Source organism: Microchirus variegatus, assembly GCF_963457635.1.
Source record: "Microchirus variegatus genome assembly, chromosome: 18".
In the NCBI taxonomy this organism is placed as follows: Eukaryota; Metazoa; Chordata; class Actinopteri; order Pleuronectiformes; family Soleidae; genus Microchirus; species Microchirus variegatus.
In genome coordinates, this window is record NC_139819.1 from 21,435,940 (window position 1) to 21,461,517 (window position 25,578).

Consider the following 25,578-nt stretch of genomic DNA (forward strand, 5'->3'; position numbering starts at 1 on the left):
GTCTGTTCTCCAGGAACACGAACCACGGACAACTGAGGGCTGAACTCAAGGCTGGACGTGGACATGTAATACAGTACATGTACAGCTGCTGCTATCTCTCAGCCTCACTGCGACATAATGAGAACGGCGAGGTGATTACGATCAGGAGGGCTGCTGCTGCTGCTGCTGCTGCTGCACGATCAGATTCCCAGGGACAGAGTTGTCTCACAATTACGCAGGATTCTGGAATGCGGAGAACGAAAAAACCACAGAGCGAGGGGGGGAGAAAGAGAGGGGGAGATAGACGTGGGACTGAAGACGCAGTTCGGGGATGTTTTAGCTGCAAAAACCCACTCGGGGAAAGCGTCACAAGTGGTCGGAAAGTTTGTCTTTTTCACGAGGAGCCTGTGAGAGAATGTGTGCCCTCCGCGATCCGAAAAATTACAAACTCCTGCAAACAATTAAGCGCTACTCGGAGAAGGAGAGAGAGAGAGAATGGAAGGGGTGTTGGGTTGGAGGTGGGGGGGAGTGAGGGAGAAAGAGAAGGGTGCTTGTGCACAATTACAGCAGGGATTTATGGCCTGAGAAACAATTTATAAATCACAGCGCCTGAGCTAATGTGCTCCAGATTGTTCTCCATGCAGCTGCAATTTTGGTCTGCGTGAAACAGCATAATAAACCTGGCTGGAGGATATGTTTGGGTGGGGTGGTGGTGGAGGGAGGGCTGGTGGGAGGGGCGGCGGGGGGGAGAAAAGTTGAGATTGTGGGTGGGGGCTGACGAGGGTGAGGCTGTGGGCTCACAGAAAAAAACTTTCAGTGTGGAACAAAGAAAAACTGAGAAACTCTTCTGTCCTGAGCTGAAATCACACGCATTCAATTGTTACAATAATGTCTGAACACAGAAGCAAAGCTAACAAGATGGCGGAACTTACAGCAACGTTATATCGGACTTTTTGGACCGTCCTGACATGATTAACTTGTGCACCGAGTTTCGTTCATGTATGTGAAATAATGTCAAAAAGTCACCAGATTAAAGCAGTTTTTCCTTTTCGTAAGCCCCTCCCACTTCCAGTTTGTTATAAAAATGATTGAGCACAGTTGCAAAGCTAACAAGATGGCGGAACTTCCTGTGGGACTTACGGCAACTTTATATCTGACTTTTTGGACCGTCCTGACACGATTAACATGTGCACCAAGTTCCGTTCATGTACGTGAAATAACGACAAAAAGTCACCAGACGAAAGCTGTTTTTCCATTTTCGTAAGCCCATCCCACTTCCAGTTTGTCATAATAATGTTTGAACACAGTTGCAAAGCTAACAAGATGGCGGAACTTCCTGTGGGACGTACGGCAACGTTATATCGCACTTTTTGGACCGTCCTGACATGATTTTGTTCATGTTCGTGAAACAAGCCAAAAAGTCACCTGATGAAAGCTGTTTTACATTCCTGTAAGCCCCTCCCACTTCCAATTTTTTTTACGCACTTTCCCACGAATCAGGTCTGTTGCGGTCGCAGAAATCCACGAGTTTTGGTGTATAGGAAAGGCCTCAAAAAGGCGATTTCCTTAGAGAAAAAATAATAGAAGAAGAAAAATTATTAAATTGTTATATTAACGCTTGTAGCAAAGCAGCAAAGCTAACAAGATGGCGGAACTTCCTGTGGGACGTACGGCAACATTATATCGGACTTTTTGGACCGTCCTGACAAGTTTCGTTCATGTGCGTGAAATAACGTGAAAAAGTCACCTGATGAAAGCTGTGTTTTTTTCATTTTCGTAAGCCCCTCCCACTTTCAATTTTTTACGTACTTTCCTCGAACCCCTCAGACATAAATTTACACCAGTTTGCAGAAATCCATGAGTTTTGGGGTGTGGGAAAGGTCTCAAAAAGGCGATTTACTAGCAGAATTCCTTCAGTTTCAACAAGGTTCTACGCAATAAAAACTCCCCTCTAAACTGTTTTCACGAGTCTGACTCACAAACCTTGTCAGAGGTGAAAATTCATTCCGTGTTCTAATAAGAGAAGACAGAATGCTGCAAAGCGATCCCAGCGCTGAGGCTTTAACGGCGGCGTGGAAGAGGAGATCGGATGTGCTCCGAGGGGGAAGAGCCGGGGCTTTTGTGGCCACTCAGCCAACTGGCCCTGAACCCTGACCTCCGACCCTTCACCCTGGGAGGCAAACAAAGCTCTGAGTGACATCTGAAACTAGACACTCTGTGGGGAGAGAGTGTCTGGACAGGACTCAAATAACCCCATTAACTCTGCGCAAAAAGATTTATGGGCTTTTTTTTTTTCTCCCTCCATTCTGCCCCTGCAGAACCTCAGAGTCGCACACATCCGTCACGAATAATCCACGCGCATCAAGTTGCCAGTTTGGCGTTTTTTTTTACGTCGCCATCTTGAACGAAGACGAGGGAAAAATGTTTCCGTAATTAACAACAACTCGGGAGTGGAGCTCACACACACACACACACACATGCCAGTGGTGGGTCTGTTAAAAAAAAAAAAAAAAAAAAGAAGTAAATTGAGCTTAATAAAAGCAACATGACGCTCATCTGGAGAAGGTTTTTACGAGTCACTGGTGCACATACGCCAGCACTGCCGTACACAGGGATTGCGTAAACATTAGCGCACCGTAAACAACAACAATGTGAACGCAGCGAGGAGCGACGGCCTCCGTCACCAGAGTGCAGGAAAAAGCCACTGTAGTATTTAAAATCGAGCAAAGACCAGCGCCGAGCATTCTGCAGCTCAGCTGTGAGGCTCTAAGCCGTTGCCCTCGGGTCTTTGTCCTGGGCCTTTTCAGGGCAAGTCTGAGGTAGTCAAAGACCCTATTCATGAGTGGCGCTCCCCCTGCCAACACGCCCATACAGCCCCAGTCAAGTCAGCCGAGAGCTATAGAGCCTCCACCGATTCACACGAGAATCAGACCTGCCCCTAAAGCCTGCTTCAGGGATTTCCAATAGCCAGCTCCTCCGGCTCCTCCAGCTCCTCCAGCTCCTCCGTCCCATGTACAAATCAAACAAAAGGACTCCCTGGCCTACTCCATGTCATATAGGCCTGATTAGATCTTTTTCTTTCTTTTTTCTCTCTCTCTTTCTAATGTAGCTACTCTCAATCCGAGGCAAATAAGTCAGCCACATTTGTAGGGATTTGGAATGCGGCCATGATGTAAACGGGTGAGGGATTATGTCAGAATCGCAGCCTCGGTTCCACACAAGATATACTGAGACTTCAATCAACGACATCGGCTACAGTTATTTTAATGAATGGTCCGATTGTTGTTTATTTATGTTGACGTTTATTTTCATTAACTCCACAAACGTTCACCCAAAAGTGTATTTGAATAAATTTTGTGTAGAAAGAGTGATTTATTTGTTTCCTAAATCCTTTAATTTAAAGTCCAATGTTTATTTTACACTTGAACAAGTACTGTATTTGCAATTTGAAAAAACTGCAATTAGCTCATGACGAAGGCTCTAAAGTGGGATTTATTGGTGTATTTTTAACTGCTCTACACCAGTTTAAAGTGCATTTATATCTATTTATATCTCTATATTCTCATACGGGCGTCAGATATCGGTGTTTCCCAAACTTTCACTCAAATACGAGTCAAAACAAAAGCTTATTTGAGCACAAACTAGCAAGTAAGTTACAGCCGTGTCTGTAACGCCATTATATTGGTTAACACATAAATTTCTAACTTCATTTTATGCATGTTTTTTGGTCAACATTTACACATAAATCTTAACTTAAAAAGTTGGACCCAAAGAAAATCTCATGCGACCCATCTGTGGGTCCCGACCCAGTCTTTGAGAACCCCAAAGTATGGCGGGTAATATTTTCGAGGTGGAAGTGCTTTAATCTGGCTTTAACTTCGATAACACAGTGAATATTGTTCTAAAGTTTGACTTCAGAGATTATATCACATCTTAAAATCGCGATAAATGTCAGAAAAATGGAAAATTACCATATGTTACGCAATATTTTACGCCTAACTTGGATTAAAAATATATAATTGCACTGAAACACAATGTAGAGAAAGTTTTTTGTGTGTAATTTCATCAAATATCGGACATTAGCTTCACTGAATTCCGAAAAACCAGCATTGGACGATGTCTAGTTATACATTTCTAATCGTGCCACTTGTTAAAAGACACATTAAGAGACGTGCTTGAGAGTAAATAAAGTCATTTTTAGATATAAATGTGTTGATTCAAAAGAGAAAAGCAAACACGGACCAAAGAAGAAGAAGCCAAAATTTCCCCTCACATGTTTCTTTAATAGGAAAAATAAAAACCACCCTCTCTTTTTAAAGAAGCAGCAGATCAACCTGACTTCACCAAAAAGCCTAAAAACAAAGAAAGCCAATGATCTTGATCATCTGAGGTCGGTCACAAGGGGAAATCCCGCTCTCGCTAAAGAGTGTCTTATGTCCGAGGAGCACAAGGCGCTTCAACCACAACCATCACTCATAACTAATCAACAACATTATCTCCTCATTTCAAATTGAACATAATAAGTTGGGGGTGAAAGAGAGACGACGCGTCCCCGCGGCTAAAATCCATGTTAAAAATATCGAGACCTTTTTTTTTCCCGCTGCTTCTGCCGTTTATTTTCTAACAGGATCCACAGGACGCTGGATAAGGACGCCACACATTTCACAATGACTTGTGCCTTTAATCGAATTTGATGCTCTGCAGAACATTGTGACTTCTTAACAAGTACAATTGGTTTATGAGGGGAACGAGAGGGCACACAGCGGTTAGCTTATTATCGATATGTGGCCTTATCTCACGGGAAAAATGCTCCGATACATGGGCCAATTATGGGAGCGAGGCCACGGCATTGTCACTCCAACGATCGTCAAAAACAGAAAGTGTCTGGTGGAACCTGTGAGGGTGGGAAAAGACTGTGGGTTTTGTTTTCAGCTGAGAACTCTGTTTTTACCACACTTCACATCGTTTTCCATGGACTATAGCTCCTCCTCCACGTGGGTGGGGTCAGCATCCATGTTACGGCTGCATGAAACTGCCGTGACGTGGTTTTATACGCAACACAAACGGTGTAAACGAATCACTAGAATCAGTCGATTAAAAAGATTCGTTCACAGAATCGTTCAGCACTTCCTGCGATGACCGGAATTTTCCATGACTATAGCTTCTCCTCTACGTGGGCGGGGTCGGCTGCCTGAAACTAGCATGACACCAACACAACCAAGCGACTTGTAAAGCAGTTGTTTTCGGTGTAAATTAATCATTAGAATCAGTTGATCAAAAATATTTGTTCACAGTGTCGTTCAGTACTTCCTGCGATGACCGGGATTCAGCTCACGATTAACTATAGCTCCTCCTCCATGTGGGCGGAGTCAGCATACATGTCACGGCTGCATGAAACTGCAGTGACGTGGTTTTATACGGGACACAAACTAGCGACATGTAAATCAGTTGTTTTCAGTGTAAATGAATCATTAGAGTCAGTCGATTAAAAAGAATTGCTCACAGTGTCGTTCAGCACTTCCTGTGATGACCTGATTTTACGTTATTTAAAACACAATAAATATTCACTGAAAGATTGTGGTAAATTGAGCTAACTTGTTTCAGGGGGACCAAAAAAAATTCCCCCACAATCCGTCTGTGGGCCCCCGACGAGTGTTTGGGAACCCCTGGCTGTCTGCAGACCTAGTGAAGGCTTCTGTGCACAGACGTTTTACACTTGTACGTCAGTGTAATGTGTCGACACGTCTCTGTCAGGAGACATGAGACACTGCAGCAACAGTGAAGACCTGCGACAAAGTCACAACGCTGATTTATAACTCCGACAAGAACCAGCAGCTGCTCTCCTCCTCCTCCTCCTCCTCCTCCTCCTCGACTCGCTTCTTGTCCTCGTCAGATTTCTATCCGATGCTTAATTTAGTATGACCACGACAACCTGACGATACAACACACACATACTGACAGACTTGGCCTTTGAGTGGATTGGGACGCGACCACCTCAAGGTCTGGAAGGAAGCACCAGAACAGCTCTCCTCCTGCCTCCTCCTCTCTCCTTCCTCTTCCTGCCTCCTCCTCTCTCCTTCCTCTTCCTGCCTCCTCCTCTCTCCTTCCTCTTCCTGCCTTCTCCTCTCTCCTACTGCCTTCTCCTCTCGCCACACTCCTTCTGCCTCCTCCTCTCTCCTCCTTCTGCTTACTCCTGCTGCCTTCTCCTTTCTCATGTTGCCTTGTCATCTTTCCTCCTGCCTTCTCCTCTCTCCTTCTGCCATCTCCTGCCTTCTCCTCTCTCCTCACTCCTGCTGCCGTCTCCTCTCTCCTCCTACCTCATCTCTCCTCCTGCCTCCTCCTCTCTCCTCACTCCTTCTCCTCTCTCTTCACTCCTTCTCCCCCCTCCTCCTCTCTCCTCCCTTCTTCAGTCCTCTCTCCCCACTCCTCCTCCTTCTCCTCTCTCCTCCCTTCTTCTCCTCTCATTCTCTCTCCTCCTGCCTCCTCCTCTCTCCTTCTCCTCCTCTCTCCTCCCTTCTTCTCCTCTCTCCTCACTCCTCCCTTCTTCCTCCTCCTCCTCTCTCCTCTCCTCCTCCTCTGTGCCGAGCTCAAACTGAAAACATCTGCCTTGAATACCAGACTGATGAAACCCTGTTTCAGGGACTGTTTTTTTCTTCCTGTATAATCACGTTTTATTAGCATGGAGTGAAGCGTTTAAGGTACAATTATGGAGTGAAAACACTTCTTTATGTGAGCTAAACAGTAGTGGTTTGGTTATAGCTAAGAGAGTAGAAGATCAGGCCACATGCGAATACGTCTGGATATCAGACCTACAGTTTACTGTGTTCTTACCAATATAAACAAAAGTGTAGTATGAGTATGTCATTAAGTATGTAAAACATCTACTGTGTTTAAGTTCTCCTGAGTGATGAGTGGTGAGGAACACAAGTTAATGTTTTGACAGTGTTTAGAGGCCATCATCTATAAATCTCTAACCGGGTCAATATGTAACTGAAGCTGTTGCAGTCGTCTATAATCACAATATCAACAAATACTTTAACCACGTATCAATAATCAAAAAAGACGATAGTTTTAGCCAAATCTAAAGCAAAAGACCCGGTTTGACCTTTGACCTTTGCCTAACTACATTTATTGAAATCTCAATCAGTAACTCAGTGATGTCAGAAATCAACGCCAATCAAAACGACGATAAAACTAAACTAAACTAAAAACCGGACTGAAAAGAAGAAGAAGAGAGAGGAAAAACACGGGGAAATCCAGAGTGGACTAACGAGGGAGGAGGAGACTGAATTTATGTCCTGACGCCTTCGAAATGTGAATATTCTGAAGTTAGTGGACGTGGAAAGACACAGGACGACACAGAACGTGGTCCCAATATGGCCGCCAGCAATAGTTGTGTTTAGTCTGTGGTGTCAAAGGTCAACTGGAGAACGAGGGACGATGCTGGTGAAAATGACAGAATCGGATATCGGACGAAAAAAAATGTAAAATCTGTAAAAATCTGTAATAATGAAAATACAAATCTGTAACAGTTATACAGAGGGTTTTGAGGCCAGTTAAGATTAAGGGTTGAGCTTGAGGGTTAAGATAGGAATTGGCCCTAAAACTGTAGTTAAGGTAGTTCCCCTAAAGTGGGCGTGGAGATCCACAGCCTGTAGCTCCACCCTGCAGTGAGCGTGGATTACACCTGCTCTTAAAAAAAGAAAAACAGAACATGTGTGGACACGACTCGTGACTCGCTGCAGTTTCCTTTACAACTTTAAATTTGCTTTAGAGTCCAACTCTTTCCAGGATATTGAACTGGCCTCAGAGTAGATCTTCAAACCGTATCAAAGCTCAGGTGAGTTAGAGTTGGAGATGTTTACAACTGTCCAAACTTCTCACATCTTCATGTGAGGAGGAGGATGAGGAGGAAGATGAGCATCATATCAAACTATGCAGCAGTGGCAGCTCCGGCCAAAACATCTCAGCAAATGAGAAAAACACATAAATTGATAAAAACACATTTGCACACATATTCATCTTGGCACATCAAAGGGATTCATTGATGTCACTGAACGTGGGGAGTCTGCGGCTGGAGAGGGAGGTGGTGGAGGAGGTGGTGTGGTGGAGGTGGGGGGGGGAGATGTTGGTTATCCAGCCCTCAAAGGGGGCTCTGAGATGCTCCTGATGGGCCTCGGTGCTCCAGAGCCAGAGAGAGCGCGCTATAAACAGAATGACTAATGTCAGGCGGAAGAGTGGGCGGGCGGCGTTAGCGTTAGCCAACCAGCAGCAGGAATCGACGCCAGCTCCTGCTTCGCCGCCGAGACCCAAACAGGAGGAAGGATCCAGAGACCAGGACTGACACCATTTCACTCACACACAGCTCTACACCAGAGACGATGGTGGTGAAGATCAGAGAACATCGCTCACACACGTTTTTTAAAGAAGTCTTCACACCGGTTCACAGTCAGTCAGGTAGAGTATTCAAACGGCGGCTCGTGGACCGCATGTAGTCCAGAAGAACCCTCTCAGTGGTCCCAGCAGACACAACGAGAAGAACTAGACCAGGGGTTCTCAAAGTTTTGATACCTGAGGGCCAATTTAGGAACCCAACATTGGACTGAAAGAAATCGCATTTGTAATCAATTTAATGACCAGATTGCAGTTCTACAGTTTAGCGTTAAGTAATATAAGCGTTAATATAATGTAATTTAAGCATTAATATAATAACGCTTTATAATTTACTGGGTAATTACGCAGTATTTTGGCCATTGTTCTTACCTTCTAATTACAGGTTATTACCAAGTAACACATTTCTGTTACCATATATTAACTGGGTGATCATGTGATCACACAAAGGCAAACTTAAGACAAAAGTTAACATTTATTCATTCAAAACAAATAAAAACTTACTTCCTGTACGAAAAAATAAATTTAGCATAAATAAAAGCTTAGGCTAGCTGCCTTTTTCTCCCAGAAGTTACAAAAATAAACTGTACACAAATAACACAAACTAGTGTTTTGTGTGGTTTTTCAAAATAGAAATCTTTAAAAAAAAACAACTTTTTTTTAAAATGGATTTTGAAGTTTGTGAATCGATTCAGAATCGTGGATGATTAGAATCGCGATTCCTATGTGAATCGATTTTTTCCTCCACTCTACTTTTCACTGTCCCTCAAATATCACAACATAAACTCCTACATTTACTACATTTATCTCAATTCAGAGAAACAACAGTGACTACAGTGTACATGTTTTTAAATTGTATGCACTTTGAGGTGCACAAAGGAGAGAATACGCGGAATATGAAAAGTGAAAAACATTACTGCTACTGCCTCAGATACAGTTCTTTTATTAATTTTATGCAATTTTTAAAGGCAACGACTTCTAAATTAAGCAAATTATTTAAAAAACAACCAAATATTAACACAAATATTATGATTTAGCTTCTTTAAAACACTTTAAACGTTAATCTTCTGCTGTACCGTACATTATTTTAATCATTTTTAAGTAAATTCTTGCTTTTTGCAATTTTGTTATCCTTTTCTATACTCACTATATTTGTTCAAATCCTGTGTTTTAATGTGTTATTCTTATATAAAGCAGACTGAGATTGTGCACGATGAGTCACACGCGTGTGGTTTGATGGATGCCGTGCAGAGTGATATATATGTATTGGGTTACGTGTCACGACACGTTAAGTGGAAGGATCAGAAATATGAAGTTACCGCTGCACACCGCTCTGGTTAGCGTTCGGTAATTACACCTGACTTTGATCGTAAAAACTAAATCAAAAAACGACGAAGGTAATTGCCGTGGTACTCGAATCATGGGGAAAAATCATTACCGCTCTCGTGTAATCAGTTTAAATGTAATTTTTATCTGTCAGAATGAGGTTAATTTAATATTTGCAGATATATTTTTAAGTTGACATGCATATTGCTAGGTAGCATAGCAGAGTCAGACACGATTCATTTAATAAATTGATTCCAGCTCGTGCTAGTGCTACTAGCTTAACATTTTCCACAATTATGTGTAGAAACGGCAGCTTTTGGTGACACATTTTGTACACGGTTTAATAATTATGCTAGTGTCCTCTTCCCAGGACACAAACACTACCTGGGAATCCACGTAGAGCATCTGCTTCTACTATGCTAGGTGGCAACACGTCCTCTTTTAGCTTGTTAGCATAAGATGTTTCCCAGTTCACCCTTTTATGGCACACATTTAGCTGGTTGCTAGCTGTTAGCATGCAGAGTACCACGCCTAAATCAACCGTCAACTGTTTTGATAATCATCGAAATAGCTTTTGGTGACACATTTTGGACGCGGTTTAATAATTATGCTAGTGTCCTCTTCCCAGGACACACACACTACCCGAGAATCCACGCAGAGTGTGTGCCTCCACTATGCTAGGTGGCAAAACGTCCTCTTTTAGCTTGCTAGCATAAGATGTTTTCCAGTTCACATATTACACCACAAAATTAGTTGTTAGCATGCTGAGTTTAAGTTTTCAATGAGTGGATTAGCGGCGCAGACAGGAGAAGTCAGCCAGCGACGGACGGACAGCATTTCTGCGGTCGCTGGAAATCTGCTCGTAATTGGACAGCGGCACTAAATGTGATGTAGACGTGTTTGACTTTGAAGAGAAAAAACACTTTTTTAAATACTATAAACCCAGTCAAAAAATGTCGGGGGGGGGCGTGTTGACTCAGCGCTTGGTTGAAAAAATATTTACCCGTCGACGTTCGACCGTCGCAACAACTGAGCGTTGTCGACTGTACACTGTTGCCTCTGTTGCACGAGTATCCACACACACACACACAGGCTTTACACACAAACCTGCAGCCGTGCGTCGCATGGATGCACATACGCACACACGCGCGCTGCAAGGTGAGTGAAATTCCAAGTGAGCCACCTGACGAAAAGACACCTCAACACAAACAAGGCTTTGCTTATGCAGGGAGAGGCCCTTTTATTCAGCGGGACAATGTCTGTGTTGACTTTTCTTTGTCTGCACATTTTTTAAGCACAGAGAATGAAGGGGGGGGGGGGGGGGGTAAAAAGAAGTCAGACAAGCATGCAGTCGTAGAACATGTTCAGACTCATAGCAGCTTTTTTTTTCTTCCCCCAATTCATATTTCAATCTCAAACCGTTTTCTATCCCGACACCAGAGAGCTGCTGCTGCTGCAGCTGCAGCGTCCGTGGCCCACACTGTGGATTTGATGAAGATGTATTTGCTCGCGCTTACACGCCACCTTCTCACACACACAAGAGGCATTTCGCCCGTTCGTGGCGACGCCGATGATGTACTTACAGAGTTATCTCAAAGTGCTGATGAGGCTGACAGGAGGTGGCGTCAAGCGAGGTTATGTGTTCGCGGAGTTAATCTGGCAGCGCTCCATCCGTACAGGAGCAGTCGGTGCAGGAATAACAAAAACAGGCCAAAACAGGACCTTTAGAATACTTCACGTTAGCCTGACTGAAGTTGAGCTGAAGTTAAAAACAGTATTTTAGCTTCTCAAATGTGGATAAATCACTAACATTTAATAATCCTTTGTTTGTGTTGTGTTAGTAAAATATTTCAAGTTCATAGATCGCGAAAAAGACACAGAATGGCGCTCGGCATGCTACCAACTAGCTAAGGTTGTTTTGGTGCAAAACAGGTCAACCTGATGCTAACAAGCTAAAGAGACACCCATATTGCTAGCTAGCACAGCAGAGTCAGACACTATTCATTTAATACATTGATTCCAGCTCGTGCTAGTGCTACTAGCTTAACATTTTCCACAGCCATGTGTAGGAACAGCAGCTTTTGGTGACACATTTTGGACAAGGTTTAATAATTATGCTAGTGTCCTCTTCCCAGGACAACAAACATTACCCGGGAATCCACGTAGAGCGTCCGCTTCTGCTTTGCTAGGTGGCAACACGTCCTCTTTTGTGAATGTGAATATTTTCTGGTTTCTTTGCTCCATGTAAAAAAGGAATTATTAAAGGCGGCATATGTGTGTGGCCAAAAACGGTTACTACATTCAAATCCAAAATACAGAGGTCTTTTAGGTTTTCGTTTTTTGACTGAACTGGCAACCCGTGGTTGCTCGGCAGCTGAGACTCTACTCTGCAGTGATTGGTAGACGGCGGTAGGTGGCGCCACATGCCAAAGCACGATTTAAAAACATAAACATGATTTGCAGTCTGCAAAATATTTTTATAATGCAAATATTTTGTCTGTACTGTTGTTGTTGGTGAGTTCAGTTTGTTATATGAACATTATTCCTGAGTCTCTGTGACATATTAGGAGGATTTTATGGCCAGTTGCTTTAGATTTATTACATAATGCACCTTTAAAACTGAATTTTCTGACATGTTACGGACCTCGTTCAATCAATAAATTATGAAAATAATCGTTAGCTGCAGCCCTAGTCAAAGACATTCTCGTGCTCGTACACCGGAGCAAGGTCAGTTGTCCAATGAAATGACAAAGTGTGCATGAAAAGGCACTGAATGTGGTGACAATCACACCAATGAATGGACAAACAATGAGCTGGATTTGTCTTTGGGGGGAAGAGGAAAAAAAAAACCCAAAGAGTTTGGCTGCACAGACCTCAGCAGGCAGAAGTCTGGTGGAACATCTCTGCAAACATAAAACCTCCTCCTCAGCTCTCGGTGGATTACAGCGGAATGTCAGCTCTGAGCAGGCTTTAAATCAGTTATGCTTGGCCCCCGGGGGGGGGGGTGCTCTGCTGATCCCATGTAGGCCTGTCTCTCATTGCTCATGATAGGGTTGCCACATCCAAATTTTTAAAGTTCATGCCTGTAATCCTCCGTCGTGTAGCACATTGCAGGGTGAAATCACCTCAGGACGACTCTTGTGCAACATCTTGTATCTATTATTCCAGTGTGCGCTCTTGTAAATATGCTGGCACGTACGCGACGCTATTTTTTATACCGATTCACGTAGTTTTTATGATCATAGCTCAATCTTTACAGAGAGGCTGTCAGGATGTAGGAGGGGGAATTGTAAATAGAATGACGAAATGTGAAAATGTGCACAAAGGTGCACTGTTCTACCAACAAGTGCCAATTTTTTGACTAGAAATTAAAGGTATAGTGTCAAATATGACTTAGGCAACTATGCTAATAGACTAACAATATGTTGTATGTATCACATATTCGATTAAATAGGGATGAATTTATATCAACGGCATGTTCCATGTGCTCAGTGAAGCTTTTATATCACATTTGGTGCCTCTTTTTCCGAGTTACGTCGATCCTCTTTCTTAGAATACGACACCATCTCTGCCTTCGCTAGGTGCTAAACGATACGATATCTGCAGATATTAGCTTTAAAATGTGCTATCGGATATCGGCGAACGCGTCAAGATATGGCTAATGATGACAACAGTAGGCTAAAAACACTGTTCTGCGACACGAGTAGACAAAATATGACGTTTTTTTCACTATTAGAGACGAAATAACCTCTACAACTGGCCAAAAGTCCATGTTGCAACAAAGTTGCATGTGCTCAGTGAAGCTTTTATATCACATTTGGTGCTTCTTTTTCCGAGTTACGTCGATCCAGCAAACCACGCAAGTCGCGGGACACAATGCAAGTAGAGAAAGCATGGCAAATGTCTGCCACGCTGTTGAGATAGCTGGTTATAGGTGCTAGGTGCTAAACGATACGATATCTGCAGATATTAGCTTTAAAATGTGTTATCGGATATCGACAAAGGCGTCAAGTAATGGCTAATGATGACAACAGTAGGCTAAAACAACTTAGAGACGAAATGACCTCTACATTTGGGTTCAGGGGAAAAACATACACTCAGATATCGGCCAAAAGTCCAGTATCGTACATCCCCAGTAGATAATCTAGGGTTCTGATATCAGAACTCAATGTAAGGGTCAATGTTCGTCTTCCTTAGACCACAACCTACGGTATATCCATGGAAAATATTGCAATAAAACACGACTTAATTCAATTAACAAATTGTGATTTTCAGCTTCACTCTTTCACAAACCTGAGGCCAAACATTCCCACTAATTGCTGCTGTTCGTAAACATCGCACCACTCCACGTTCAACCTTTGTTTGTTTGGTACGGAGGATTTTTATTGGAGCGTTTTTGATTTATGCAGCTCACAGACAAACATGTGTAAAAGCGTGAACCTCCTCGGCTGAGGTAATAAAACTGTTTGCGGGCGGACGGGTTGTATTTCAAGGGCCGCGGAGAGGTGACAACGCAAGTTAGTTTTACCCCGCGGGGCAGTTTTTATCTGACAAACCCATCAGCTCGTGTCCCGCTAACATTCGTAATAATGAATACAGCTGATTAAGTTCCACTAAGTTGTGGCTGCGAGGCACCGGTAAACATCCTCCAGTAAATCTGCAGCCTCATCCACAGGTGTAAACAAACCAACCCCTGACAACAGGCCTAAGTAGGTACTAAGTCAAAGCTGCCATCAATCACGAGCTCTGCAGCCGCAGCGCAGAGCGCCGAGCGCGCTGCGGAGCTGCAGACATCTGTTAAGTAAGGCAGCCATTGTTGGCGCTGTTTGTTCTCCGCCACGCCGATGATTGACACCGTCAGCTCACCCCCGTCCCACTGACCTCGTTCCTTTTTTTGTTCCTGCGACAGAGGATTATACCTCCAACCCCAAGAAAAAATTCAAATCCTCTCTAATTGTTTGTTACTTTGGCCATGAGGTGCGAGGAGGTTTTTTTTTTACTTTAGCCTGGTTTCTGCGGACGAAACGCCACAAGGAAGTGAGAGGCTTTTTATTTTCCTTTTATACGAGTGATGCAAGAAGAAAAAAACAACGAGATACAGTCCTCGGATTATTATAATTACACTTTAAATGTGATTTAAACGGGGATAATATAACATTTTCAAGGCAAGACGGCATCAAAATACGAACCTCTATGTATTTTAATGAAAGAATGCACGTTAACGCAGATTAAATGTGGGATATAATATTTTGTATTTATGTAAGAGTTATAATAAAAGCTGCAAGCGTGATAAAATAAGTTATAAAACCATAAGAATTCTTATTGGGTCATAGAAATAGGTGCGTTGTTCACTTACGGCTCAATTTGCAATACATTTGGAGTCAATTCCAATGCACAAACAACACCATTAAAACTGCTGAATGGTTTTTAGTATTATTTCATTATTTTCCCTTTAAATCACATACATATTGTTATTTATTTTGTTTAAAGAAATCTTGCCTCTACTTAAATGGAGTTATTTTGCTTTCTATATATTCTATTTTGTCGTTTTTGTCACGTTTCAATAAAGAAACTTTAATTTTAAGTATTGAAAATTGGCCAATACTGTTTACAATGACAGAAATAAACCCTAAATATCACTACTACTACTACATATGACTACTTTATACAAGCAGTATATTAAATAAAGTGTTGTAACATACAGATATTGTTATAGACACAAATAGGTTGTTGGTAAATGCGAGACTTTAATTTTAAGTAATGAAAAGTGGCCAAATACTGTTTACTACTAAATATTACTTAGTAATAAACAGCAATGTACTACTTTATACAAGCAGAATATTTAATATAGTGTTGGAATGTATAGACAAATAGGTTGCTGCGAGACAACGCACTTTAAAACTTTAAATCTGTAAAAGTTGGGAGATTCAAATTTAAATCTAGCTATTTCTTATATAACCCAACAACGGTGACTTTTGTTTTCCTCATTAACCAATTACATCTTCTAAAGTCGCCTGCAAAATAAATAAAACACAGAAATGTTTGATTAAAGAAATCTAGCCTCTACTTAAATGGAGTTATTTTGCTTTCCATATATTCTATTTTGTCGTTTTTGTCACGTTCAAAATAAAGAAACTTCTTTAAACTTTAATTTTAAGTGTTGAAAAGTGGCCAATACGGTTTACAATGACGGAAATAAACCCTAAATATCACTACCGAATATTTAAAATAGTGTTGGAACTTATAGATACAAATAGGTTGTTGGTAAATGAGAGACAACGCACTTTAAAACTTTAAATCTGTAAAAGTTGGGAGATTCAAAGTTAAATCCAGCTATTTCTTAAATAACCCAACAACTGTGACTTTTGTTTTCCTCATTAAACCAATAACATCTTCTAAAGTCGTCTGCAAAATAAAAAAAACTGAAATATTTTGTTGTTTTGGAGGAGGAGGAGGAGGAGGAGGAGGAGGGAGGGAAAACGGCCGCAGACGCAGAGATATGCATCAACTGAGAGTTTGAGAAGAAGAGGAGCCATTTAGTTAATGAGCCCCAATGGAGACCTCCAATGAAGCCATCAACGCCGCTCAGAATAACAATGGTCAACTAACGCCTTTCTAATTGAATGGAAGATAACGGAGAGGGGGAGTGGGCCCGGAACAGTGAAAAGAGAGAGAAAAGAGGAGGAGGAGGAGGAGGAGGTCTTTTCAGTCACATGCCTGCCAGGCCTTAACGAAAGTTCTTTTTTTTTGAGTTGATGCTTTGGGGGATGGATGAGCTCAGAGGAGCAGGAATGAGTTCAGGGAAGTGCATCCAACAGGCAACAGGCGACCAGTCCAGATACTAAAAAACACACATTTGTTTTTTAATCCCTCGCTTCCTTTGTCGACGTCATCGCTCAAACCGGTGTGAATCCACTTCTCTGAGTCAACCGAGCGGGAAAATTAAAGGTTCACGAACGAATCATCGTCAACAACAACAACAGCAGCAACCCCAATTCTGATTCCAAATCAGCTCAAATGAAAAGTTCACAATTGTCAAATCGACACAAATACCGAGTTACAACTCGTCCCCACTGGGCCAAAAAAAACAAGGTTTTTGTTTCACTCGGGTGTCGAATGACGCAGATCCGTATCAGCTGTGATTGTGATCTGCGTCAGCGAGGAACATAAAACCCGGGTAAACGCGCTAATTTCCTCTTTTTGTCTGATCCGTTTCAGCCAGAAATGCGACTTTATCACATTGTCCGTCTACCGCGCGGGTTAGCGTCGATTTTTACGTACTTTTAAAACAAAAACTGCATCATATACCTGCTACTTTAGTGTGAAAGGGGCTTTATGTGGTAAATCTGACATTTACCAATAAATCTGACGTTTATTATTATGTCATTAATCACCGTTTTTTTAATCATTTCTTGCAATTAACGTCTAAAACTTGGTGGTTTTCAAACATAAACTAGTATAGTGAAGTTAGATGAAGATACGGTAGTGGTATATATATATATATGTTTATATATAGATGGATAGATATGGTAGTAAAATCCAATCATATACCTGCTACTCTAGTGTGAAAGAGGCTTTGTATGGTAAATCTGACACAGCATATTTTAACAGTACTTAATTTCAGCAGTTCTTTTACCTGTTTTGAGTATTATTACGTATTTAATCACCGGTTTTTTGATAATTTCTTGCAATTAACGTCTCAAACTTGGTGGTTTTCAAACATTAACTTGTATAACACACTCGTATAGTTAATTTAGGTGAAGATAAGGTAGCATTTCTGATTTTCCTCACAAGTACAAGCACAGGAATCACGGCATTAGGATATTAGACGTAAAGTTCCATCATGTTTTAAGTCTAAAAGTCGGCTTCAAGGACTGCAATTCAACGTGCGGCCAAATTAGCTCAATTTGACACCAATTCTGATCAACTCGATACTAGTGTCACGTTCAATTCACTAAATGTTGAAGTTACACTAAAATAGCTGAATTTAGCATTGTTTCAGAGTGGATTTGACGACTTTAGCTTCAAATTTACGCCACTTTAGCTTCAAATTTAAGCTACTTTAGCTTTAAGTTTACACCAAATTAGCTCAATTTGACACCTTTTGTGATTAACTCGATAGCAGCGTCAGGTTCAAGTCATTAAATGTTGAAGTTACACTAAAATAGCTGAATTTATCACCGTTTCTGAGTGTATTTGACGACTTTAGCATTAACTTTACGCTAAATTAGCCTAAAATAAGAGTTTGCAGAGATTTTCTTGTAGTAAGTACAATGACAGGAAGCCAGTGCGTATAAAAGTCGACTTCAAGGACCGCAAATCAACGTGCGGTCGCACAATTTGTCAGAAACAAAAATCGTACACAAATCACAGACGTACGACGTTTCTACATTTCAGTGTGCGTCACGTGTGATCGTGACGGCGACCGCTTAGTGGCGGTCACGAATACAGCAGGGGAAATGAGTCCCGTGTGCATGTTTACATCGCTGTGACTCTGGCTTTTCTGCAGACGCGTCCAACCAAAACACACACAGACAGACACACAACAAGCCAAAAAAAAGAGAAAAACACTTCCTTGAAAACTGGGAGGGAGTAAACTCTGCTGCGCACGAGATAAACTCTCGAAAAACCTACCACGATCACAATGAGGTGTATAATTAAACCCGTGCTGTGTTTTCTGTGATAAATGTGTGTGTGTGTGGACTTTGAGGCTGTCAAACTACAGCACTGTGTGGATGGGGGGGCTGGTGTGTGTGTGTGGCATGGAGAAATGTATCCCCCCCCCACCCAAAAAAAAAGAACAAAGAAGTAGTTAGTACTTGTTGAGAGGCCACTCAGAGGGAATATGGCGGCAGGGCTGTCAGTGCACGGGGAACTTTTACACACAGCCAAAGTTCTTGTGAATAGAGAAAGGAAAAAGAGCGACACAAACATGCACGACCACAGCGACACGTACCGTTCTGGCAGTGGGCGACAGCGAGCCGTTGGACAGGTAAGGGTTGGTGAGGTCGGGAATCATGAGGAACGGGTAGCTGGGATAGTGAGGACTCTTAAAGAAGGCGCCGTCCTGCTGCCTCCTCAGAGCTGCAAGAGACGCGGAATTAAAAGTTATTACGGTTGAGTTACAACACATTACGTACAAACACTGGAAGTGGGGAAAACGGTCGAGAAAGTGACATTTATTCAGTGCGTTGTCGTTACCTTCACTGAAATAGTCTCTGGTTTTCTCATAAATGTCCGACTCGGCTCTGGTCTGAGGGCGCCTCTCTGCTTGCTGACACAAGGAGAGGACGGAGGAAAGAAAAGAAAAGAAAGAGAGAAAACTATTGAAACTTTCGCCATTCAACGTGAAATAAATCACATCTTTGTTCACTTCGGTGGAAGTGGAACATTCTCACCTCCGCCAAGTTTGTTTGTCTTTTTTGAGAGTGGGACAACTCCAGTAACAAAAAAAAGAAAAAAAGGGAGGGGCTTTAAATGTCGCAGAGTTCAAGTTACAACAAAAACCCCAAATTTTGCTTTTGGGACCAAATTTAACTCTGCTGGTTTTTACAGTAACGCAAACATTGCGTTTATATTTGGTCCTTACTTGTAATAAACAACTTGTTTTGTTGACACTGTAAAGCTACACCGTCAATTTTACAGCGTTTTAGTGACTACAAATTAGTAAATTTTACGCCAATTCTGATTAAGTCGAGAATAGAGTCACGTTTAACTCCTTAATGTTACACCAAAATAGTTCACTTTCGCACAGTTTCAGAGCGTGTTTGGTGGAACTGGTGTTAAATTGGACAACTTTAGGACAAGCTACATTTTTGTTGTTATTTTTACACTGTTTAAGGCAATTTAACACCAATTCTGATTACCTCGAGACTATGGTGTCATTATGACTAAAATAGTTCAATTTCACACAGTTTCAGGGCGTCTTTGGTCTTAGATTTTAATTGGCGCTAAATTGGACAACTTTAAATCGTTTAAGTAACACGAAATGACTCAATTTAACACCATTTCTGACCAACTCGAGACTAGTGTCACGTTCAAGTCATTAAATGTATACGTTACACTAAAACAGTTGAATTTAGCATCGTTTCAGGGTATATTTGACTTCACATTTACGCTATATCAGTCTTTAATTGTGTTAAAGTAACGCGAATTTGGTCAATTTAACACCATTTCTGACTAACTCGAGACTAGTGTCACGTTCAAGTCATTAAATGTTGAAATTACACTACAATAGTCGAATTTATCATTTTTCAGAGTGCATTTGATGACGTTATGGTTAAATTTACGCTACCTTAGATTTAAATGTACGCCAAATTAGCTAAATTTAACACCATTTAGATACTGGTGACACATTCAAGTCATTAAATGTTGAAGTTACAATAAAATAGTTGAATTTAGCATTGTTTCAGAGTGGATTTGACTACTTTAGCTTTAAATGTATGCCAAATTAGCTCAATTTAACACCATTTCTGACTAACTCAAGACTAGTGTCACGTTCAAGTCACTAAATGTTGAAGTTACACTAAAATAGTTGAATTTAGCATTGTTTCAGAGGGGATTTGATGACTTTAGCTTTAAATGTACGCCAAATTAGCTCAATTTAACACCATTTCTGACTAACTCGAGACTAGTGTCACGTTAAAGTCACTAAATGTTGAAGTTACACTAAAATAGCTGAATTTAGCATCGTTTCAGAGTGTATTTGACTACTTTAGCTTTAAATTTACGCTAAATTAGCTCAATTTAACACCATTTCTGATTAACTCGATGCTAGTGTCACGTTCAAGTCACTAAATGTTGAAGTTACACTAAAATAGCTGAATTTAGCATCGTTTCAGAGTGTATTTGACGACTTTAGCGTTAACTTTACGCTAAATTAGCCTAAAATAAGAGTTCGCAGAGAGTTTCTCGTTGGTGTTTAAATCGGACAATGTGCGCAGTGTTGGCGGAGGTTTGCGCTCTTTTTATAATGTTGTTATAACGCGTGTTTCGTTGTTGTTTTTACCTCCGAGTCCGAGGAGCTGCTGTTGTTTTCCGACTCGTTGACCAGAGACGACTTGACGTCGTCCAGGTCTCTCTCGGCGGACACGTTCTCGGAGATCTTCTCCTCCTGTTCTCCTTCGTCTTTAAACGAAATCATCTCGTCGTTGGCTCCCAGGTCGTCGCCACCGCCTCCGTTCAGCTGTGGCATTTTTGCGGATTATTTATATCAATAATAACAATAATAATAAAAAAAAGTAATAATAACTTTTCTCTCTCGTCCTTTCTTTGGAAATATCAGATCGGTGTAGTCCACAAAACACCAGCAACTACGAGGAAATGTTCATCCCGGTTCATCCACGGATCATCCTGCGCGCCATCGTGACCACCACGCTCCAAAAAACAACAACAATATAATCCACGGATAAAAGTTGCAAACTCGAGGGAATTTGAGTGACCGGATGCGCAACAACTTGGCAACTTAGTTTCGCCTCCTCCTCCTCCTGCTGCTCCTCCTGCTGCTGCTCCTCCTGCTCAGTGCTCCTCCGCAGCTTTGAGGAATAAGGAGTGAGTCCTGCTCCTGCACTCAACAAACACAACAACAAAAATCACACAACTCAAGTCCCAACAAAAGAGTCACGGAAAGAGAAAACACGTCCGGTTTGATCTCCTTTAACATCCACGATATAAACCGTGCGTAACCGTCAACAACTGCAGCCGCAAGTTTGTCATTCACGCGACGTTTTTTGTTGTTGTTTGTTTCCACGCAAGATTAAAAGAAACTACAAAAAAAGAAACAAGAACAAAAAAAAGAGAAAGAACAAAAACCCGGACGCGACTATGCTTTTTCTTCTTCTTCTTTTCTTCTTCTTCTTCAGATGAACGTGGTCTTCGCCCTTTCCCTCCACATTGCTGCCGGGGAATGTGCAGCGAAAACTACTGGGTTTGTTCAAGTGGAAGAAAAGCGCAGCCACTCCGAGGAGGAGGAGGAGTCAGGGAGAAGAGGAGGAGGAGTCAGGGAGGAGGAGAGGAGGAGTCAGGGAGGACAGTAGGAGGAGTCAGGGCAGTGAAAAACGACACTTCACTCAGCGACATGTCCTTTAACCCTTTAGCACACACTCTCACACACACACAGTTCACACACTCACACAATTCTGCCGATATTTGCCTTAAAAATGATAAAAAATAAAAATCGACATTGACTGATTCTTCTTCTTCTTCGGATTATAAGTGCCAAACTGGAGAAATACTTATTTACTCGATTATTTACTTACTAGAATAAAGTTGTAACCTTAAATTAAAGTTGTAAAGTCGTAACTTTGTAACATTATGAGAATAAAGTGGTAACTTTGTAACATTATTAGACTAAAGTCATAGAGTAATGAGAATAAAGTCGCAACTTTGTAACATTATTATAATAAAGTCGTAAATTGTAAAATTATGAGAATAAAGTCGTAACATTGTAACATTATGAGAATAAAGTCATAGCGTAATGAGAATAAAGTTGTAACTTTGTAACATTATGTGAATAAAGTCGTTACTTTGTAACATTATGTGAATAAAGTCGTAACTTTGTAACATTATGTGAATAAAGTCGTAACTTTGTAACATTATTAGACTAAAGTCATAGCGTAATGAGAATGAAGTCGTAACTTTGTAACATTATTATAATAAAGTCGCAAATTGTAACATTATGAGGATAAAGTTGTAACATTTGTCACATGAGAATAAAGTTGCAACATGAGAATAAAGTCGTAACGTTATGATAATAAAGTCGTAACATTGTAACATTATGAGAACAGTCGGAATATAATAACTTCATGTTACGACTTTATTCTGATAACGTTAAGACTTTATTCTCAGAATCTTTTGAGTTTTGATGCCGACTGAAGGCTGCATAGATGTAGCTACGTTTTACATACTGTGTCTTTAAGTAAGATCATTGTAAACAATGGTCGTCCTGGAACAAACAGACTTATATTTGTGGCACATGAAATCACATGAAACATGAATGATTTTTCTCCCTAAAGGAAATTTCCCTACGATGAAAACGTAATTGCGCTAACCGTGGTCTGGTTCCTCCGTTGCCCCTTCGCTGTCGCGGCGAACACTCACAGACCACAGTGGCTGCCTCTGTGTGAAAATGACAGAGCAGCCAGAAAAGTCATAATTACACGCTGCCGTGTAAATTGCATGTCTGCATGTCCTGAAACAATACGCTGGGAAAGATAAAGCTCAATTACACCTGGGATAACTGTGGCCTATTATGGCACGACTGTAGATACACAACAACACTCAGGACACCTCCCTCTCTCTCTCTCTCTCTCTCAGGGACAGATTTAACTCACACATCTTTACGTCTCTGATTTTGTGGCGTAAACCACACACAGTTCTGTGTCGTGTCTTTAAAAACATGTTTATTGGCAGAAAACGAATCAAGATAAAGATTCCTTTATTGTCGCCGCACGCAAGTGAAATTACTATATAAATATATAGATGTACATAAAATACTGTGTGACCCATGTAAAAGAAAAGCACTACTAAGAGTAGAAATATTAAATATAAAAGGATATAATATAATACCAATGTATTTTTTTTTTTTTTTGATTCCTAAATTAAATGTTAAAAATGCTACAAAAAAAACATTACTATATTTTGGTGAACATTTAAATGTGAAAAACTAAAAATGATACTTCATTTTCAGTTTAAGTCATTAAATGTTGAAGTTACACTAAAATAGTTGAATTTATCATTGTTTCCGAGTGTATTTGATGACTTAAGCATCAAATGTACGCTAAATTAGTCTATAATTGCGTTAAAGTAACGCGAAAGGGGTCAATTTAACACCATTTCTGACTATTTGGAGACGAGTGTCATGTTCAAGTCATTAAATGTTGAAGTTACACTAAAGTAGTTGAATTTATCGTTGTTTCCAAGTGTATATGACAAATTTAGCATTAAATTTACGCTTAATTAGTCTATAATTGCGTTAAAGTAACGCGAAACGGGTCAATTTAACACCATTTCTGACTATTTGGAGACGAGTGTCACATTCAAGTCATTAAATGTTGAAGTTACACTAAAATAGCTGAATTTAAAATTGTTTAAATAGTTTAGCGTTAACATAGCGCTTAATTAGCCTAAGAGTAGGCACTCACTACTAAGAGTAGACATATTAAATATAAAAGGATATAATAGAATACCAATGTATTTTTTTTTAAAGTGCAAACATTCCTTCAAAAATAAAACACATTCGTTTTTCTACCTACGGTCCCAGCTAGCCTAGCCTAGCCTCGGCACGGCACAGTTTAGCTTGGTTTTCCACTACAAGAATAGTACCTACTCAACGTGGGCTGAGTCAGCACTGCACGGCTGCATGAAACCGCCGTGACTTACGTGAAGTTACACTAAAATAGCCGAATTTAAAATAGTTTCCGAGTGTATTTGACTACTACGTTAACTTTACGCTAAGTTAACGCTAAGCATCGTTTGGCTACCTGGTATCAGCTATTATGCTAGTGGAAACGTAACTTAACCGTGCCCGAGACGAGGCGAGACGGGGTGGTGGAAACAGTACCTACTCAACGTGGGCGGAGTCAGCAGTGCACGGCTGCATGAAACTGCCGTGACTTACGTGAAGTTACACTAAAATAGCTGGATTTAAAATTGGTTCAATTTCTGAGTAACTCGAGACTGGTGTCACGTTCAAGTCATTAAATGTTTAAGTTGCACTAAAATAGTTGAATTTAGCATTGTTTCTGAGTGTATTTGACGACTTTAGCGTTAACGTTGCGCTACTTTAGCTTTAATTTTACACCAAATTAGCTAAATTCAACACCATTTCTGATTAACTCGATGCAAGTGTCACGTTCAAGTCATTAAATGTTGAAGTTACACTAAAATAGTTGAATTTAGCATTGTTTCTGAGTGTATTTGACGACTTTAGCTTTAAATTTACGCTACTTCAGCTCAATTTAACAGCATTTCTGAGTAACTCGAGACTAGTGTCACGTTCAAGTCATTGAATATTGACGTTACACTAAAATAGCTGAATTTATCATTGTTTCCGAGTGTACAGTATTTGACGACTTAAGCGTTAACTTTACGCTAAATTAGCATAAAATAAGACTTTGCAGAGTGTTTTTTTTGTTGGTGTTTAAATTGGACAATGCGAGCAGTCTTGGCGGATGTTTATGTCACTTTATAAAAGTCGTACATCTTGTTGACTGATCTACAGTTCAGCATCGTTTGGCTACCTGGTATCAGCTATTATGCTAGTGGAAGCGTAACTTAACCGTGCCGAGACGAGGCGAGACGAGGTGGTGGAAACACGGCATACATACGGACCCCGGAAAAAAAGAAATCTCGTTAAAAACAGCCTTTATAAAAAATGATTCTAGGGGAATGGTAATACTCTTTTCCGTGTGACTCCATCTTGTCTTTAAAAAAAAAAAAATCCAGTGGACGCCGAGACTTTTCTTGACTTGTGATGCAAGTCGACAGCCGTCCACGGTTTTTAGGAAAGAAGCCACTGATGCTGTCGACTGCATGTCAGCAGGCTGAGGCTTGACTGACAATTCTGCAGCGTCTCCACGGGCCTCATTAGATCCACACTCCGCCCACATGTGTGTGTGTGTGTGTGTGTGTATGTGTGTGTGTGTGTGTGTGTGTGCGAGCATGTGTGTGCGTGCGTGCACGTCATTGTGTGTATTTGTATGCAGTTAAAGGCAACACGTGTAGGCTGCATACTTCATACTGCATGCAGGGTAGTTAAAATTGTGGGTTTTTTCACACACACACACACACACACACACACACACACACACACACACACACACACACACACACTTATAGGTGGATATTTGCCCTCAGGGCAGCACATCATTGTTTTTCTGCAGC

General features: G+C 41.1%; 1 protein-coding gene across 2 annotated transcripts in view; it reads right to left on the reverse strand.

The window, feature by feature from the left end:
- The window catches only part of tcf7l1b (transcription factor 7 like 1b), a 67,599-nt gene extending 46,104 nt beyond the window's left edge, over positions 1–21,495 (reverse strand). For both annotated transcript variants that reach the window (XM_083904716.1, XM_083904715.1), the window contains exons 1-3: positions 20,705–21,495; positions 18,898–18,970; positions 18,653–18,780 (exon numbers count right to left, since the gene is read on the reverse strand). In XM_083904716.1, coding sequence (XP_083760842.1) covers positions 18,653–18,780; positions 18,898–18,970; positions 20,705–20,890 — 387 coding nt within the window. In that variant the 5' untranslated portion in view covers positions 20,891–21,495. The remainder of the gene's footprint in view (positions 1–18,652; positions 18,781–18,897; positions 18,971–20,704) is intronic.
- Between the last annotated feature and the right edge of the window lie 4,083 nt (positions 21,496–25,578).